We start from the raw sequence: 20,649 nt of genomic DNA on the forward strand, positions 1-20,649 counted from the left end.
TCTAATTTTGAGTTTTACCTGTATCTCCCTTTACACACAAGTCTGCTTGCCCTTTACACAAACATTAGAACAGTTACAAGGTAACATAACGACACTGCGTATGTGGGGGGGGGGGGGGGGGGGAAGATGTGTGTAACAGGTGGGTTTGGGCATATACTCCTAATACAATCTAGTATACCCCAATCTGTAGGCTTTATCTCCCTTTCCACACAAAGGCCTAGTGCACACCGGAGCGTTTCCGCTGCGGTTTGCGATCTGCTTGCGGGTGCGGATCTGCTAGGGTAATGCATTTCAATGGGGTGGTGCACACCAGAGCGGTAGGCGTTTTGCAGAAACGCATACTCCCGGGCTGCAGCAGATTTTGGATTGCGGATGCGTTTTTGCCTCAATGTTAAGTATAGGAAAAACGCAAACCGCCTGTCAAACCGCTTGGTATAGCGTTTTTGGAAGCGGATGCAGATGCGTTTTTTGTCAGAATCTGCTCTTCCAGGTCAAAGTGTACTTCCTGTTGTTCTGCTTTGCATGAGGGATTGCAGAGAAGGTTTGTGCAAGATGTCTGGCACGTGGTTTACCACAGAAAATTTAATAATTAAAATACAGAATAGTCCAGAGCTGTATGACAAGACATTGCCTGGACACAAAGATCATCAAAGGCTGCATGACATCTGGAGAAACATTGCCCATGAGTTCCTGGGTGAAAAATGGGAAAAATTGTCACCAAAGACTCAAGAAGCAAAAGGTGAGTGTATTTGTTAAACATGTGTTGTTAACTCTTTTAGGTTGACTCTTTTGGCACTGTGCTGACAATATGTGAAGACCCCTCCCCTGAAAGGTTAATTAGCTAATCCTAAGTGTCATTACCACATGTCTCTCTTGCAGTCTGTGTCTCTGTATAGGCATCTCTCAATCGGAACAGCACGTACATGTGTGTCTATGTATGCACATGTATTCTGCATGCGGTTGTGATATTACAGTAAAGAACATGATCATAGATTAACACATACAAAGAGGTTGACCTATTTTTTAATAGTAAAGATCATAATGTAATCAAATTAAATGTCAACCTGTAATATTTACATACTTATCGGTTATGGCACAAAGTAATCTGCGAGTTTATCTCGCATTTGAATGGCAGAAATAGGCCCACGTAAGGTAGAAGGGGCAACATTTTGAAGAGCACAGGGTGGAATCTCCTCCTCCTCCTCTGTGTGCATGCCATCTAATGTTCTTACATAATTGTGTAAAACACATGTGGCCTTCACAACTGCTATTGCATACTGTGGTTGCATTTTTAGGGCAGTATGAAAAATGCGCCATTTGTTAGAAAGTATGCCAAAAGCACATTCCACCACTTGCCTGGCTTTGGTAAGGCGCTGATTAAACACTTTTTTTTTCAGAGACATATCTCTTTGGGCATAAGGCCGCATCACATGCTCGGATAGAGCAAATGCCTCATCAGCCACAAACACACACGGGTAAGGTGGATGTTGTGTGTCAGGCCAGGGTCGTGGTGCTGGTAAGGTCATTTGGCCAGTTAGGAGTTTCAAGCCAAATCTGCTGTGTTGGAAAACAGCAGAATCATGTGAACTGCCGTAAGCACCCACATCCACATATATAAATTTTAAATTCGGATCCACCACAGCCATGAGCACAAGAGAGAAATATTTTTTATAATTGTAATACACACTGCCAGTGGCTGCAGGCATAACAATACGGACATGTTTCCCATCCACTGCTCCTAGGCAGTTAGGGAATTGATGCTTTTCCCAGAAATGCTGAATATTAGCCTCCCACATAGGTAGATCAGGAGGTGGCATAAATTCGGGCTGCAGTGTTTTCCAAATCAGTTTGCATGTGTCCAAAACCAGGTAGCGGATAGTAGATCTTCCCATCAGGAACTGATAATGCAGAGCTGCATATGAATGTCCTGTTGCCAGAAATCTGAAAAGTAATACAGAAATGTTTATTTGTTTTTTGTTCGAAGTTGGTCTCCTGCGCAAAAGATGGAAGTCTGTGCGAGACAGTTATAAAAAGGAGCTGGAGAAACAATATCAAGAATCTAAAAGTGGGTGTGGAAGTTCCCAAAGAACAAGATATAAATTCTGTGGGATTCTGGAATTTATGAGAAAACATCATGAGTCGGCTGAGTAAGTATGGCGCAAATGTACACCTATTACACTTCTGAAAAAAGTATCCGCTACAGCTGTAATATAAATACAAGTCACACAATGCATTGCAGGAGTGTGATAGACTCAATGTGATTCACTGCAGGTCATTTTACAGTAGGCCTTTGCTTAATATGATTGTTTACTAAGCTATTTATAGTGCGATTATCTGTCAGGAATCTGGTAAGATTTTGTGGACAAATACCAGTTGCCTTACACTCATGTGGATCTATTTGGCTGCAGTAGTGTCTGAATCACACACCACGAACAAGCATGTGTAGATTATACATTAATACTTCACTACAAACATGTGATCTGCATGATGACTCAGGGGCTGTGCCTTAAAGTAATACTCACAACATTTCTGCAGGAGAGAAAGGCAACTATGATTGTTGTACAGTTACACATGTACATCAATGACATTTTCTATTTTACATCACTGGCCTCTATACCAGTACTCAATTCTTCTCTTCTTCTTTACATTAGAACTGAAGATAGCCTGCCACCTGATCCTGATCCTGAGGAGGCGGAAATAGATGCAGGCCACAACACTAGCAGTGATCTGGAAGTGGATGATTTAACTCCACAGGATGGTGACACAGCTACACTGGATGAGAGTGACTCAACAACTGCTGATCAAACACAACCCAGTACACTAACTACTAGGCCACGCACAACTCACAGATCTAGTAGAGGTGTGAGGGCATCAACACAAGGCAGGAGAATAGCAAGAGGTATGAGCAGGGCTGAATATGATCACAAGCTCATTACTTCTATTGAAAAGGCTGTGGATCATATGGAGAAGCGAGAGGAGGAAATCAAACAATTAAAAGAGCCATGCACCCAGTATCTGCTAAGTTTAGTGCCATTGTTACAGAAAGTGCCACCAGATAAGCAATGGGCAGCCAGACATGCCATATCTGAGACCCTGGGCAAATTTTTGCAAACTCAGCCAGGCAGAAGAAAATAGCTCCAACTATGTCACTCAACAACACATGCCTCATGCCACTCCTCAGTATCATTCATACCCACAACCATCTTACCAGAGTCACCGTATGTATGACCCACCTAGTTACCCACCTATGCATATGGCAACCCGGCCATATGGGCAGCAGCCACATTATCCTATGACAGGACCTATGCGTTTTGAGCAAGCTAATAGGTATCAAAGATCAGACACTCCAGTGTACACTGATTTATCAGCTCAGACCCAGCCACAAACTACTTCAGAATCAGCTACACAAGCTTTCATTCATGACACTGGAAGCATGTCTGATTATCTTGCACAACATGAGTAGGAAGTGTGCCTTATAGGTAGTGTAAATCGTTATATTTTATGTTAATATTTTAAAGTTAGTTTCACATACCTCAAAGTTATGAGGAGACGCTCCGTTGGAGTGATTGCACGGCGATAATTAGTATCTTGTCTTTGAAGGGCATCCTTCAATTTGGACAGTAGACAATCAAAACTGTCAAAAATACAGATGTATATGTAATTTGTTGATGATGTTTGTGATATAAAAGCATTCTTTTTTGAACATATACATTCTATGTTTGCAAAAATACCTTCATGACAACATGGCCTAAAGAATTATTTGGGCAACCACTACCAAAAACAAATAAAATAATGTCGCTGGCCACAACAAGTGTCTTTACTGAGTTTCTGCTGTTCATAGGTGCATGATATTGGTATAGGTATAAATGTGTGTTACGTGGGGTTATTACCTTAGGTTATTGTTCAAAAATGATGTATGCTTATATACTATAGTAGTTACTGGGTAGTCCAAAAAAGCAATAGGTGTTAGGCAGTGTATGCATAACACACCAGGAACAAGCATAATGGTAATCTTAGTCTTTTAATGCATATACATGATTGCTGAGTGTGTTGGTTTGTACATTGGAGTCCAACAGAGTGTTAAATAAGGCTCAGCAATGACTGCAACATTCATTATTTAAATAACAAGAATGCCAAATGGTACAGAACAAACAAAACAACTCTTACCTGCCCACAGACATTCTGGTGTAGCCAAAGAACTTGTCTGGATGCTGCCTCAAGTCACGATAGAGTGTCCAAAATTGACCCTTCCTGCGCCGCTGTTGCAGTATGGGATGCACCCAGTATCTCCGTGTCCTTGGCCTGCGTCTCATATATGCTGCTACACATATTAGTAATAGCAAATCAGGATACATTTTCTCTCTCCACAAAAACAACTCACTCTCAAACACTATGTCACCTCTCCTCAACTAACCCACAATGCTGTGAAGGACCACTCCCTTTTTATATTGGTACTTGCACTTTAATTCCTTCATTTGATCCACATGTCATCAATATATCTAATTTTTAGCCTTTGGTTCAACTCTTTCTACCTTTTTCCTTAAAAAACGCAAAACGCAAAACGCTAGAAAAACGCATGCTAAACGCCACCGCAAAACGCAAAACGCTAGCAAAACGCAGCTAAAAAAACAGACAAAGCGTTCAGAAAAACGCTAGCGTTTTGCGGATCTGCTTGCGGTTTTTGGTGTGCACCAGCCCAAACAGCTTAGTTTGATACCAAAATTGCATAATGAGCAGTCGCATTAGCCATTCCATTTCCATTGGCGGACTTATTCTGGCCACAGGATCCGGTGAGCTGTGAACTAAAGGGGGCACTCATTGTTGAGAACATTGAGGTTTTGAAGTGCAAACAATTGAGCGCTGTTTATCCCTTCCATTATTTAAAGTGAATAAATAAAGTATAATTGGTTAACTGTAGATAGTGTATAAATGACAGTGTGTAGTACATAAATTCTGTATACAACGGCAGAGCATAGGAAATATAGAATATAGCTAGCTAGATGAAGACAGTATATAGGTGAGGTAGCATGTAGTATCTAATATATGGCATAGTAGTTAGGTACATACCATGTGTCCCCTTAAAGGATACCCAAAGTGACATGTGACATGATGAGATAGACATGTGTATGTACAGTGCCTCAGTCCAGACTCAAGACATAAAGTGTGACCCTCACTGATAAGAAATTCCAAGTATAAAACACTTTCCTAGCAGAAAATGGCTTCTGAGAGCAAGAAAGAGATAAAAAGGGGAATTTCTTATCAGTGAGGGTCATGCTGCAGTCACTTCCTGTCTGAGTCAGGACTGAGTCAGCCACTTAAATACCTGATATTTAACTCTTTCAGGCAGAGGAAAAAAAAAAAGAACACGGCATAGTTATTTGTGTGCTAGGCACTGTACATATCCATGTCTATCTCATGTCACTTCGGGTATCTTTTAACCCCCTTGGCGTTCTGATTCTTTCCAGATTTTAGGGTCTAAAAGCGGTGCAATTTTTTTGCACCCTTTCAGACTCTAAAACCTGGAAAAAAATCATGCTGCCAGGGAGATCTGCAGCAGCCCAGCAATCACTCACCTCCCTGGCTCCAGTGCAGCAGTTAATCCTCCATCCTCCAGGTGGCGCTGCAACTCTAAAGTGAAATTGCCGTCTGTCATCATGACGACAGCTGGCGATCTCACCAGCAGGAAGCAGAGCCCCGGAGGAGAGGAAGGAGAATGCCAGCCGACGTCAGTATCCCCGGGAGGTATGTAGAAACGCTCTCGCTCTGCATTCAGCCTCCGGCGGCCACTCCGAGCGGAGGTCGGGATCACCGCTCTTAGCTGAGGTTTTCCTCCCCGACCCTAGCTCGGGATAACCGCCAAGGGGGTTAAATAAGAACGTGTCTTATATTAATTTTTGCTCTAAAAGATGTGCTAGGGCTTATTTTCAGAGGATGTTTTATATTTCTATCAGGAAGTGTCTCTGTTCCTTTATCAGTGTTCCCCAACCCTGTCCTCAAGGCCCACCAAAAGTGCATGTTTTGTAGAAATCCACAGAGGTAGATAATCAGCTCTGCCGCAACACTGATGACCCCACCTGTGATTGTATATGGTTTCCTGCAAAACATGTACGGTTGGTGGGCCTTGAGGACAGGGTTGGGGAACACTGCTTTATACTGTGCTGTTCCTGGATTTGAAGGTGTGCTACTGTACTGATCAGGCTCCTGCCCCGTCATCCCCACACACAACTGATAACCTTGCTGTGTGCTGGGATAACAGGATTGGTGCCCAATCGGCACTGCACCGATGTGCCCTTCGCTTGCTGGCCTCCTCTTCCACCACCTTAAAGAGGAACTGTAAGGTCCTTAACTGCTTACCACCAGTGTATAGAGAACATACACTTTGTAGGAAATAAGCCATTTTTTTCCCATTTGAATCCAAATGTTGTTTTTCCCCTTAAAGGCTGAAGCCACGCCCACCTGGAGTCTACATCCGCGGCTGTATATTAATTAGCTTCTAGCAGTACTTAATCGTCATCAATAAAGGCCCATACACACGTCTGATTTTTCGGAACGACGGGTCGTTTGAACGTCCAGTCGTTCAGACGTCCGCCCGCTAAATCGGGCATGTGTACAGACTATCGTTCGCATGATAAGACTGAGTTTGAGCGATCTGCCCACTGGTAAATTGTTTACTGACCATGGTATTATTGTGCTCAATTGGCCTGCCAACTCTCCTGACCTGAACCCCATAGAGAATCTGTGGGATATTGTGAAGAGAAAGTTGAGAGACACAAGACCCAACACTCTGGATGAGCTTAAGGCCGCTATTGAAGCATCCTGGGCTTCCATAACACCTTAGCAGTAACTAAGGAAGGCACGGTACGATGCATAAATGCGCGTAGTGTGCAGCCCTGGTTTTAGGTTGCACTGGATTTAGGTTGCGCTGCTGTCATGGAGCTTGTGCTGCTATAGCAGCGGAGCTTCATGAATCAAGGCCCATGTGTTCTGTTGCATTGCAAGGGGATGGGGGGTCAACAGAGTGGTGCAGCTCTGATATGGTGAGCGGAGAGTACAAAGCCATCAAGCGTTGCTCAGCCGAATTGATCCTTCTGGCAGATCACCAGCTGTGCGTGTGTTTGGAGTTAAGGCTGCTGTACACCTGTGGATTATTGGCAGAGGCAGTCATTATTGGCCATCTTGGTTGACTTTAATCTAGTGTGTGTACAGGCATTAAGAATAGTACATCACCTACTGAACATCAAACAGGGATTTTATGATGCCGGATTTGGAGGATCGGTTGCATGGTACACATAGAGCATATAGGATTTAGCAGTTTAATAGATTTCTTTTGTCCTCCAGCTATGGATGTATTGAGCTGAATACACTTCACAGTTTAGATCTTTGCAGCAGAGGTCAGATTTATTATATGGATTAATTTTACAATTTACAAGATGGTGAAATTATAGAGAAGGTGGATAGATCCAGTGGAGGGAAAAAATGTAAATAATATATCTTTTCTAATGGGTTTTGGCCGATAAAGGACTTGTGTAGCTCACACTGCCACAGATTTGCACTGTGGGTTACAGTATGAAAGGCAGTGATGAATAGAAGCAAGTACCCTGGGAGGTTGAATGGATTTCAATGCCTAATTGAACAGCAACATTTGTAAGTTAACAGTGGGTGATAAGAATTTTATTTCATATATCTTAAAAGAAAAATAGAACCTTTTATATACATGAATAAAACTTTCTTTTTATTGCAGCAGCTGCACAAAAGACACCCAGGTCATATACTGCTCAGTGTAAATGGTTTGGGCATAAATTACACTTGTAAGATTAAGTGACTGCACTGACTAGGTCACTTAAGTGATTAGAGCTACTACTGTCATATTATGTTATGTTATAATTACTGATGTATCTCTGTAATACCTTAATCTAAGGCAGTCCTAAGCAGTGCCATGGAAATCAACCACAAAACGGGTGTCAACCTTTAAAAGTTCAAAATGAAGTCAACATGAAATAGATGCTTAAAGAGAACCCGAGGTGTGTTTAAAGAATGTTATCTGCATACAGAGGCTGGATCTGCCTATACAGCCCAGCCTCTGTTGCTATCCCAAACCCCACTAAGGTCCCTCTGCACTCTGCAATCCCTCATAAATCACAGCCGTGCTGTGAGGCTCTGTTTACATCTGTAGTGTCAGTCTTAGCTGCTCCCGCGCCTCCTGCATAGCTCCGGTCCCTGCCCCTGTCCCTTCCCTCCAATCAGCAGGGAGGGAAGGGATGCAGGCGGGGACCGGAGTTCTGCAGGAGGCGGGGAGAGCAGCAGACTGACACTATAGAGATGAACACAGCCAGCTCTGACAAGCTGTTTGTCAGCAGCACGGCTGTGATTTATGAGGGATTGCAGAGTGCAGGGGGACCTTAGGGGGGTTTGGGATAGCAACAGAGGCTGGGCTGTATAGGCAGATCCAGCCTCTGTATGCAGATAATATTCTTCAAACCCACCTCGGGTTCTCTTTAACCATTTTAGCACCAGCGGTGCCTACATTTACGCTCCTTTTTACACCCTTTGCCCATCAGGAGCGTAGATATACGCACCTCCCGCCGCTGTCCACGCTCCCGCTCCCTCGTGCTCACCGCCGGCCGCTCGCCTGGAGATCAATGAACGGGAAAAAACGTTCCCGTTCATTGATCTCAGCCCCCCAGCAATGATCGGCTGCTTCTATGAGAAGCAGCGCGATCATTGTAAAAAAAAAAAAGTTTCCCAGCCTCATTGTGCTTCCTGTAAGCGTACTTCCGATGCTTACAGGTCGTATGAACAAAAAATTACTGTGGCCATCTTATGGCCAAATAGTAAAACTACATCCAAAACATTTTTCATATACCAATACATACTTTTAGGCTGCTTTCAATGGGCTGTTCACAGTGCCCACGGTGCGTTACAGGGTAACACTGCACGTTCTGGCAAAGTGCAGCACGCAGTACGTTATGTGCTGCTTTAGCCGCGTTAGACTGTGTGCACATGCTCAGTAATGTTTTTTTTAAAATATGCTGCCGGAGAGGAGGTGGGGAGAGTCTGCTAATGTAGCCAGGCACATTGCTACTTAATATTCACTGCACTTGCAGTGTTGTCTTCCTGGAGCGGCCGCTGATTGGCTGGCGGGACCACGTGATGCGGAGAGGAACACTCATGTGGTCCCGCCAGCCAATCAGCGCCACGGAGACCATGTGATCGGAACAATCACGTGGTCTCCACAGTCTGTACTGCGCAGTGCGCACAAAGAGCTGCATAGCGCAGCTCACTCTGGCATCCTTCTCCAACACCACCAGGCAACCATAACTTCCCCTAAAACGTCTTGCTGGGAAAGAGGCCTTACACTATAAATTAACTCATTACCTCCCACGCAAAACTGAAAAAAATGCACCTTTATTTCCAAATAAAATATTGGCGCCAAACATTGTGATAGGGACATAATTTAAACAGTGTACTAACCGGGACAAATGGGCAAATACATTTCATGTATTTTAATTACAGTAGCATGCATTATTTAAAAACTATAATGGCTGAAAACTGAAAAATGTTTTCCCATTAAAACATTTAGAATAAAATAATTCTTGGCATAATGTCCCACCTAAAGAAAGCCTAATTGGTGGCGAAAAAAAACAAGATATAGTTCATTTCATTGCGATAAGTAATAATACAGTTATAGACGAATGAATGGAAGGAGCGCTGAAAGGTGAAAATTGCTCTGGTGCTCAAGGGGTAAAACCCCTCAGTGGTGAAGTGGTTAAAAGGGGTTAAAGGAAATCACACACTCTTTTTGTTTGGAGTACTGTTAACAGAAATTCCAATCTTGTTGATGGAGTAATTAGCTACAGAGCAGGAGGCTTTGTTACTCATTGTCAACACATGGACCTGGAATAATCCATTGGCTGGCAGTAAAGTCGGACAATGCAGTTTGCTAGTTCTCAAGTAATAAAGCTGAAAAATAGTTGGACAATAATCCTTGCAATGTACAGAGCCAGCGGAGATCTTGTTCATTCCTCTGAACTATTACTCCCACATTCGCATGTATTTGTATAGTTTCTACCACTCTGCAAAGCCCTACACTGTTTCCCTGTTTGCTTCAGGATCAGTTTCAAGAGTCTTTGCCTAGCCTACAATCTGTGCACAAGATGTACCCATCATACATCTCGGAGTTCATCCAGATATATACCTGCCTGCCCCCCCCAGTCTTCCAACAACCTTTGCCTGACCCCCCTGTGCATTTCTCACTCCCATGCGCCTGCAGGAATTCAAGAGCTGCCCCACCCTATGGAAATCCCTCACTGCCCCCTCAGACCAACATCTTAAAGCAAGCCCTCAAAACACACTTTAAGATACCTCCCCCCCCCACCTTAACTCTTAGTCAAGCACCTATTCCGCAGCCCTACCTAGTGTCTCCCCCCCTTTAAATTATAAGCCTTTGACAGGGTATTTAACCCCTGTCCTGGTTTCTTTCTTCAAGATCTTTCGACCCCGCCAATGACACCTTTCCCTTGGACTGACTTGTACGAGTTGGGTTACTGTAAAATTGCATGATCATGTGTCTTATTTCCTGTATGTGTATACAACTTTGTGCCATTGTATGGATCCCTATTTATTGTCCGTCCAGCACTGCGTAATTTGTTGCCGCTTTGTAACTACAATAAATCACGATACTGTAATACAGGGATGCTGAGATCCAAGTTTCTTTCCACTTTTAGCTTCACATGGTCAGACCTATCTGTCCCACCCAACAGTAGAATCCAAAAGTAGAAAGACGCAATATTTGTCCCCGCTGTCTACTGTTTATATTCACCAACTTGTCCACTGTTCTACAAGAGTAATATATATTTTCATAAGGGAGGAGAGTGATGCAGAAACTCAGGAACCCAATAGTGTTTTGGTGGAAAAATGTCGTCCCCCCGTCCCCCCCCCCAGCGCTGGGCTTAAATAATCCTAAGCTACATGAGATGTAGCCATTTTCTACTAGCCGGTTTAACATGGCTATGCCACTTGGTGTTCACACATTAGTACCTACTAAGTACATTAAGTTCTTGTACGAGGTACATAGCACCGACTGAGTTTTTTTTCAGGGGGATAATCAAACAGATTATTCAAATATAATCTGCAGAGTGTACATGTCTTTATTTGTAGAGTGTACATGTCAATTTTGACTTTCATAACTAATCATGCAGCATTAAATACCATAGCAACACTGATCATACAATGCTCTACTCTAGGGAAATTAATACATCAACTTAGGCTGTCATTTGACTATTACATAAGCTAGGATTTATACTGTACATCTACTCCACTATAATTACCATGCAAAAAGTGATGTTTGATATATTGTTAGTAATGGGAAAGAGCAAAACTTTTAAAATTAAAAAGCTTTGTTGTTAAAGGGAACCTGAATTCTGCCTCTTTTCCTAGGGCTGTTGAGCTGTGTGCTCAGCAAGCAGTTACCAGGCAGCACTGGGCAGTAAGAGTTTGAGAGGCATTTTACTGCCTATCAACAGTCCATGGAAAAGAGGCCTTAGGAAGTATATGGAGGCTGCCTTAAAGGGACACTTAAAGGGAACCTGTACTGAGTAAAATTATTTAAAAATAAACACGAGGTAACTTCAAACGAACATTACATAGTTACCTTGCCATCAGTTCCTCTCAGAAGCTCACCATTTTCTTCTGACAATGATCCCTTCCAGTTCTGACAACATTTTGTCAGAACTGAAATATCAGTTGCTGTCAGTTATTTATCAGTTGCTGTCAGTTATAGCTGAGAGGACAACTGCTGTGCCAAGTAATGTCTATGTTTCCCTATGGCTCAAGTGGGTGATGTTCGAGTTTAACAGTGTGCTGACCAGGAAGCAGTTATAGGGTAATGGCCATTTTCAAAATGGTGGACAAAGAATTCCCTTGATCACAGTGGACAAACAGGACGCGGGAAAGGAGAAAGATTGAGGAGTAGACTACACAGGAGGTAAGTATGACTTGTGTAGGTCTGTTTTTACTTTTAATTTTCAGTTCAGGTTTTCTTTAAAGTGAACCTCCGTACTAAAAATCTACTCAGCAGAACTGAAAAGGCTTGGTGTTTCTTTAACAGTTTCACAGCATCAGAACTTTGTTTTTCTTACCAAAGCATCATTTTTAGCTGCATTTTTACCTAAGCTCCACCCATCAAAGAAAAAAAGCCCGGGCTTTTTTTCCCTGATGCTGTGCAAAGCATGATGGGATTTCCTATGTTGTTATTCACATTGCCTAGCAACTGGGAGGGGTGATCAGCACACAGGACAGTTGGAACTATGTCTCATGCTCCGTCACCTCCTCTCAACCAAAAAGATGGCTGCCCTCATGAAATCAAACATTTGCCTGTTCTTTTAAAACAGTGTGGGTAAGAGATTATATTACCTATCTATTTTAATTAACATAACTAATGTAACTTAATGACAGTATGTTTGTTTAGGCTGGAGTTCCTCTTTAAGCCAGAAAAAAAAAAAAAAGACAGTTTTACTCACCTGGGGTGCCCTCGCAGCCACTCGCTAATCCTCTGGTCCCCCACTGCCAGCCAGTTTCGTTTTTGCCGACAGGACTGGCCACGCAAAGCTTTCTCCGTATTCCCGACTGCAATTAGCGCTATTGCGGGGCGCAACGTGTACATTACATGTAGCCGCATATCTATGCGTTGGTAACGCGGCAACGCGTACAGAAATATGCGTTGCCGCATTACCACCGCAAAGATATGCGGCAACGTGTATTTTTGTATGCGTTGCGGCCCACAATAGCACTAATTGCAGTCGGAAATGCGGAGGAAGCTTTGCGTGGCCAGTCCTGTCGGCAAAAACGAAACTGGCAGGCAGCGGGGGACCAGAGGATTAGCGAGTGACTGCAAGGGCACAGGACTGCTGCAGGGGGCTGGTAGAAACCCCAGGTGAGAAACTTTTTTTTTCTGGCTTAAGTGTCCTTTTAATTATTTCCTGTTCTACAATACCAGTTGCCTGGCTGCCCTGATCTATTTGTCTGCAGAAGCGTCTGAATTACACCAGAAACCAGTGTGCAGCTAATCTTTAAAAACAAAAACAACCAAACATGAACGGATTGAATACATTGAGCAGGCTATACATAATTGATAAACGAGTGCATTCAAAACATGTATCTGCTTGTCAGCCACTCCTGTTTATGTGCAGGGCGCTTGCAGCTGGCTTCAAGCAACCAGCATTTGTGGCAATCACTGCATGTGCATCAGAGCCAGCTACTGCCAGCCCTGGACGCAACATGCAGCAATTTTTTTTATCGGCTGCAACTACATAACGTGTCAACCGCCAATATGCTTATGCTTGCAAATACTCCTATTCGATTACATTATTTTGCAACTAGAAGGCGCTTGACCCCGGCATTTAATGCGCGGTTTAGCCATTCGTCTAAAAAAAATCCTAAACCATGTGTTTCAGGCACAGACTCAGCCACTTGTCATTTCCTGCACAGCCTCAGCGGGCAATCCGTTCCAGCTATGCCCAAAGAGAGACACTGTGTGCTCCAACACAACATAAAGAGACTCGGCCAGCCCCAACACAGCATATGGGCTGGAACCCACTGCAAAACGCAATCGCTAGCGTTTTGTATGAGCAGTGATTTCATGAGCAATTTAGGGAGCGTTTTTAAAAAGTGTATCAATTTGCCAGCGGTTGTGTAGCGATTAGCGGTTTCTGATTGGTCATTTCCATTAACATTCATTTTGTTGTTTTGTGTGCAGTAACTTTAAATAGCTAGCAAAATCGCTCCGTGCAGGTTTTGATGAGCGATTATGCCAGCGATGATATACTTAACATTGAAGCGCTAACGCTCTTTTTTTGGTTGGGGGGGGGTTAATGCAATAATAAGAAACATATACTTGCATAAAAGATAACTTAATTTAATTTTAATTTCAATTAAAAATTATTTTTTTTCATACAAATCAGACATTTGCAGTTTGACACTTAAAATATTTATGGAGATTTACACTAAATTTTGGTCTTACCTGAATAAATATATTGGATTCTCACTTTTGGAGCATGCTGTAAATGTGGTTACTTTCTCCCTTACTGGGTACCAGCCAAACAATTTTCACTTTAACCCGGCCACAAAAAGGCAAGTCCAGCAGCTTATCAGAAATATGACATAGTTACCAGCGATAATGTCAGTCAATGTAGTGAGAACCTATAAAAGTTGATAAACAAATCCAACAAAGTTACCCATTATAGTAAAATTCCATATTTTTCGGACCATAAGATGCACCTAGGTTTAGAGGGCAAAAACCAGGGAAAAACAAAATATTCTTAACCTGGTGCGTTTATGGTCCAGGGGCATCTTGTGGATGTTCTCACCCCATTATGGGCTTCTTGTGCCCCCCCTTGTACCTCCCTTTGTCCTCTTCCTATCCCCCTTGTGTCTCCGAGTCCCCATTACCTCCTCAGTTTGTGCCCGTGTCCTCTGCTTGTCCCCGTGTCCTCAGCTTGTCTCCCAGTGTAATTAGCAGCATACGTACAATCTGATTGCCCCCCGCTGTGTAGTTAGAGGCAGCCATGTATAACCCGATAGTCCCCGCAGTGTATTCGCTGCATCAGTACAATGCCATCGCCCCCCGCTGTGTAATTAGCAGCCATGGCACACCCGATCCTAAAAGTCCGCGCTGCTCAGAGACCTCTCCTATGCGTCATTCTTCCCTCTAGTGCTGGCTTTTCATGTTGTGTCATTACAGGCGGCCGGCACTAGGGGAAACAGCCAAAAAGAAAGCAGCGCGGACTTCTAGGATCGGGTAAGCCATGGCTGCAAATTACACAGCAGGGGCGATGGCATTGTACTAATGCGGCGAATACACTGCTGGGACTATCGGGTTATACATGGCTGACACCAACTACATAGCGGGGGCCTAATCGGATTATACCGATACTGCTAATTACACTGTGGGGGGATGGGGTGTTGGGGGACGGCGGTTACACATGGCTGCCACTAACTACACAGCAAGGGGGGGGGGGGCAATCAGATTGTACGTATGCTGCTAATTGCTAATTACACTACGGGGGCGGAAACAAGCAGGGGATACAGGAGGACAACGAGTGGACTGCACAGGGAGTCCCCGACATTGCGGCGGTTCATATCGGTGGGTGTTCGTAAGTCGGGGACTCCCTGTTTTCGGACCATAAGACGCAGTGACCTTTTCCCCCCACTTTTGGGGGAGAAAAAGTGCGTCTTATAGTCCGAAAAATACGGTATGTAGGAATAAAGTAGAAGCCAATTCGTTTTTTTCTTCTACAATCTATAACCGTGATGAATCACAAGGTCATCAAGAGCAGCGAGTACTCCACATAGGCAAGTGCTGAAGAGTTATTCCTCCTGCTTTAATAAGGTCTAAGAGTTGAACCTGTGTTTCCATAGTGACACGCAATGTCAATGTTGTGCAAGGCAGCTTCCATAAAGATTTCATTTACAGCACCTAACTGACTTTGATTCAAGCATGGTGACTCATCCATGGCTGTAAGTAATAACAGTTTAATTGGTTTCCGTCATATGGCTTTAGACAGAACAAGAGGGAGTTCTGGGATTAACTGCTATACAGGAACATGTGAATCTGGCACTCTTACATACGTCAGTGTTACAAAAGTGTTGTATTCTATATTGTATGGTATAATCAGTTCAATATGGGACATGATTCAAGCACAGATTGATGGTATTCTGACAAAACAAAAAGCAGAAGCTAAAAAGATCAATCATTATTTAATCGATGGATAAAAAGAAACAAGGATAGCTATAACATTTCACAGCAAACGATGACAATATAAAACAAACTTAAAGAGAAACTCCAACCAAGAATTGAACTTTATCCCAATCAGTAGCTGATACCCCCTTTTACATGAGAAATAGAATGATTTTCACAAACAGACCATCAGGGGGCGCTGTGTGACTAATTTTGTGCTGAAACCCCTCCTACAAGAGGCTCTGAATACCGCGGTACTCCTGGCAAACTGCCACAATGTAACAATGTTCACAGACAGGAAATGGCTGTTTACAGCTGTCTAACAGCTAGAAACAGCTAAATAACCTGCCCACAGTAACAATGTCACCATGTAATAAATGTCAGAATGTGAATCAGGGAGAGGAAAGATTTTACAATGAGCAAACACTGACTAAATCATTTATACATAATTATTGTAAAAATGAAGCACTTTTTTTATTACATTATTTTCACTGGAGTTCCTCTTTAAGGCTAGTGCACACCAAAAAGCACTAGTGTAATCGCAAATGCTCAGGGCTTTTTTGAATTATTTTTCAGAGCAATTTTTGGTGTAGCTTTTTTTTATTACAGTAGAGCTGGAACTAAACAGCTTATGTAACAAAACCGCTTAGAAAATCGCTCTGTTCTAAAGCTTTTCAGAGCGATTTTCCACTTTCCTATTCTTTACATTGAGGCTGAATCGCCGCAGAAATGCTGCAGGACCCGTGTTTTTGGGAGAAAATCACATCGCTCTGGTGTGGTCTATCCCATTCAAATACATTAGCAAAATGCTTTTCCAAGCGCTGACTTTTTTTTAAAAAGTGTGCACCAGCCCTAAGACAGGAAATGGGAAACAAGTTTCTATGTCCTAGCTCACTAATATAAAAGAACACACAGGTTACAAGTGGAAGCAGGTCATTAGTTTGAGCAAGGCTGTGGAGTCGGAGTTTGAGTCACGGAGTGGGAGCAATTTTGGGTACCTGGAATCGGAGTTGGAAGATTCATAAATTGAGGAGTCGGGAGTCTGATGATTTTTGTACAAAATCCACAGCCCTGGTAAGTATTAGGCTAAGGAGTCTGAGTCGAGGAGTCTGAGCCATTTTCGGTACCTGGAGTCTGAGTCGGTGGTTTCTTAAACTGAGGAGTCGGATGATTTTTGTACCGACTCCACAGCCCTGGGTATGAGCACCAGCAATCAGCTACAAGATAGCCAATGCTGGCGCTAAAGGATTTTTGAATCATGGAGCTTGGCTGTTATATAGTCAGTTTCATTTCAGTCACTGGTTGGATTTGCACCAGGTGAAGATGAAAGGTGAGTTTCACAATGCTTTTGGTCTCATTGAGAAAGGTTAGTACTAGACTGGGTAGGGAAGAAGTTCAGGTTCTGTATCAAAAAAGAAGTTGGGGTGGGAGGGGCTTTATTAAACTTGATAAATAGCCAAATTGAATTTGGCTTTATGATTATCTACAGTAGCAATTTTAGTTTAAATAGGTGAAACCGGAGACTTTTTTGTCTTTAAAATGCATAGAAAATACAAAAATTCCTCAGTAAAAAAAAAAAAGTGTCATAAGCAGTGAAAGTTATCAAAACTGTTCCAGTGCATAATAGGGAAAACAAATCTAGGTGAAAGATGGTTAAACCCACTGAAAGAAAGTGCAAATCTAAAGTGGGGCCGCAACAACCCAATAAAGTAGAAATGTTCTTACACTGGGATCCACTGGGAGGGATTCTGCAGCACTTGTCAATTGCCAAAGTGCTGCAACAGTGAAACCGTATAGGGGTGGTTCTACTGTCCATATGTAGCATCAGTGACTGCAGAGTTAAATCACAATTGCTGCAGGAATCCCGGAGAAATTCAGGAAATTGCAATTTCCAGTAAAGCTCTAGTAGAGGGTCCCTAGCCTTAGGCAAAATTAGCCTATTAATCCTTTGCAAATCTTTAGTAGTTGGTGAGCAGTGTGCTACACACTCTCATAGTCCACATTCTAGAAAAAAAATGATTTTCTTTTTTTTTTTTAGAGGCAACATCCTATATATTTTTATTTCTGTCTAGAAGGAATAAGGGTACTTACCGGTATATACCCACATAAAGTAAATCTATCAATGCCCCAAACACACATAAGGACAATCAATGGATGGGTACATGGTATTTGTAGACTATGCTGGCAGCATTTCATTTGTTCCTTCCATTGCAGAACAGGCTGAGGTTCCCAACATTTAGCTCTGCCCAAGCGTTGGGCAGCCCCATATCTCATAGCTGCAAGAGCTGAGCAGCTCAGTGCAAGTCAAACTGGACAGGTGGTCTGCAGGCCTCAGGTATACACCTAATATATTGGGGAGTCACAGACAGTGGCAAGAGGTACACCACACCTCCAAAAGCAATTTCATGCAGGGCATAAGCATGCACTCTGGGCTCAACCCTTGATCTGGGACTTTATATCTCTGAGCGGTTTTTATTTCTCATAGATGTGGTCATACAACAGATGAAACTATGCTGTATGACTTCAAAGTCCCAGATCGAGTGGGGTTGAGCCCGAATTGGATTGTTTTGGCCAGATTAGTGTAAGCATACCTGTAGTAAGAATGATATGGAGGTTGCCAGATTTATTTTCTTTTAAACAATACTAGTTGCCTGGCATCCTGCTGATCTCCTCTGCCTCTAAAGCCCCATCTACACCATACAATTTTTTGTCCGAATAGGTTTGATTCAATCAGACGTGTCCGATTGGGATTCTATTTGATTCAATTTGCCATTGTTTTGCAATGGCAAATTGAATAAAATCCCGATCGGACATGTCGGATTGAATGGAATCAAATCGGACAAAAAAAAAAAATTGTATGGTGTAGATGGGGCTTAATACATTTAGCCATAGACCCTGAACAAGCATGCTGATCAGAGGTTTCTGACTGGATTAGAAACATATTGATTCCAGGGCCCATATGCAATTCAATTTTTCTCCTAAGTTTTCTCCTTGGAGGATATTTGTTTATCTTCTGTTTAAAATAACTTTTCAGAACCTTGAAGTTGAAAAAGTACCAAAAAGTGTGCGACAAAGTACTATCAAAATTATTTAGAGTATTTTCTTGCATGTTGGCAATTTAAAGGGGAACTGAAGAGAGAGTTCTATGGAGGCTGTCCTGTTTATTTCCTTTTAATCAATACCAGTTGCCTGGCAGCCCTGCTGGTCTATTTCTCTGCAGTAGTATCTGATTAAAACCAGAAACAAGCATGCAGCTAGTCTTGTCAGATCAGACTTATAAGTCTGAACCACTGAAACACCTGATCTGCTGCATGCTTGTTCAGGGGCTATGGCTAATAGTATTAGAGGCAGAGGATCAGCAGGGCTGCCAGGCAACTGGTATTGTCTAAAAGGAAATAAACATAACAGCCTCCATATACCTCTCTCTTCAGTTCCCCTTTAAGATACATTTTATTGACAAGATGTGAAAATATCACCTTGAAGAAAACACCAGAGAAAAAGTTAATTGCATATAGGCCCAGTGTGCGATACAGACGCTACTAATGCTAGAAAAATTAGCATGAAGCCAGGCAACTGTTATTGTTTTAACCTGCTGGGTGTTCTGATTTCTGCGGCCGCGGGAGGGTTTTTTTTCGGCCGATTTTTTTTCCCCATCTCATGTAGCTAGCCTAGCGCTAGCTACATGATTCTCCCCTTCCTGCTCACTCCCTCCCACCCTTCCGATCGCCGTTCTCTGAACGGGATTTCCTTTAGGGCTTCCCCCGTCGCCGTGGCGACGAACGGAGTGACGTCACAGGGATTCCCGTTCCACCCCAAAGCGCAGCCTAGCAGCGATTGGCAAGGCTTGCGCATGGGGTCTGCAGGGGGCCTCTTTCGCGTCGGATCGGTGGCGAGCGTGTAGGACACGTAGCAAGCAAAGTGCTTGCTGCGTGTTTAAAAAAAGAAAAACTATTCAAAATCGGCCCAGCGGGGCCTGAGCGGTGCAGTCTAGCGTCTCTGGACGAGATCAGCTCATCCAGAATGCTAGGGAGGTAAAGGAAATAAATATGGCAGCCTCCATATCAATTTCATTTCAAGAGTCCTTTTTGCAAAGCACTGCTGCATGCATTTTGTGTGGTGCAGACCCAAAATACACAAAAAAACAAAAAACAAACGACAATGCGTGCATAAAAATCCATATGTTATTAGTGTAAACTTAGCTTTACTAGAGCTATCATAATGGTTTGATCAGCCTGTTAAAAAGGTTTTGCCTCCTATCTACTTTTTTGCATACATAAATCAGAGTTTAACCCTTGCAATAAAAAGTGGACACAAGGAAACTTATTACAGATATTATTGAATACTTCTGTCCCACCAGTTTTATCGTAATGCTTGTTTACAGAATATGTAGCATAACTTTATGTAGTGGTTTGCAAGACTAATGTGTTTCTGGTCTGTTTTTTCAGTTCTAAAACATTACTTTATGTATATTGTATAGGCATTTCAGTTTTCTCCCCAGAAACTTTTTCCAGCCGGGTATCATGAAAAAGTAGCTGGGTGGGGGCGCGACAGGGAATGCATGGCTGGCGCAACTCTGCTAACAGCAGAGGAGGAGACAAGCCAAGGACAGCCGGGTGCTAACCAAAATTAGCCGGGTGCAGAAAAAGTACAATTTCCCCTATGCTTACAAATTCTGGAAAGAAAGTCATCAGGATTTCAGTTGGAGAAATTGTATTCACTTTCTGATCCTTTCGCAGTTATTAGAAAAAGCAAGAGGAAATTCTGCCCAACAGGGACATATACAGCAATACTCAACTCAGGGGTACCAAACCTTCTCCATTAGCTACAACTGAAAAAACATGTTTGTGGTGGAGTTAGGCTTTTAACATGTATCGGTAATTAAAAGCCATTTTCTGAAGAGTACCAAAATCAAAATA

General features: G+C 42.8%; 2 protein-coding genes across 2 annotated transcripts; one reads left to right on the forward strand and one right to left on the reverse strand.

The window, feature by feature from the left end:
- Positions 1–389: 389 nt before the first annotated feature.
- LOC137544281 (uncharacterized) lies at positions 390–4,588 on the forward strand. Its single transcript, XM_068265335.1, has 3 exons — positions 390–739; positions 1,985–2,147; positions 2,652–4,588. The coding sequence occupies exons 1-3, from the start codon at positions 454–456 to the stop codon at positions 3,133–3,135; spliced, it is 933 nt and encodes a 310-aa protein (XP_068121436.1). The 5' UTR covers positions 390–453; the 3' UTR covers positions 3,136–4,588.
- On the reverse strand, positions 1,050–4,570 carry LOC137544280 (uncharacterized). The gene is made up of 3 exons (XM_068265333.1): positions 4,168–4,570; positions 3,533–3,634; positions 1,050–1,941 (listed from the first exon to the last, which is right to left on the reverse strand). The coding sequence occupies exons 1-3, from the start codon at positions 4,353–4,355 to the stop codon at positions 1,089–1,091; spliced, it is 1,143 nt and encodes a 380-aa protein (XP_068121434.1). The 5' UTR covers positions 4,356–4,570; the 3' UTR covers positions 1,050–1,088.
- Positions 4,589–20,649: the final 16,061 nt, after the last annotated feature.

This window comes from Hyperolius riggenbachi, chromosome 2 (assembly GCF_040937935.1).
Source record: "Hyperolius riggenbachi isolate aHypRig1 chromosome 2, aHypRig1.pri, whole genome shotgun sequence".
Taxonomy (NCBI): domain Eukaryota; kingdom Metazoa; phylum Chordata; class Amphibia; order Anura; family Hyperoliidae; genus Hyperolius; species Hyperolius riggenbachi.

Coding starts and splice junctions, on each gene's coding strand:
- LOC137544281 (XM_068265335.1), top strand. CDS start 454: ATGCAGATGCGTTTTTTGTCAGAATCTGCTCTTCCAGGTCAAAGTGTA. Junction 740..1,984: donor AAAGACTCAAGAAGCAAAAG/GTGAGTGTATTT, acceptor TTTTGTTCGAAG/TTGGTCTCCTGCGCAAAAGA. Junction 2,148..2,651: donor AAACATCATGAGTCGGCTGA/GTAAGTATGGCG, acceptor TCTTTACATTAG/AACTGAAGATAGCCTGCCAC.
- LOC137544280 (XM_068265333.1), bottom strand. CDS start 4,355: ATGTATCCTGATTTGCTATTACTAATATGTGTAGCAGCATATATGAGA. Junction 3,635..4,167: donor ACCAGAATGTCTGTGGGCAG/GTAAGAGTTGTT, acceptor TATTTTTGACAG/TTTTGATTGTCTACTGTCCA. Junction 1,942..3,532: donor CGTCTCCTCATAACTTTGAG/GTATGTGAAACT, acceptor ATTACTTTTCAG/ATTTCTGGCAACAGGACATT.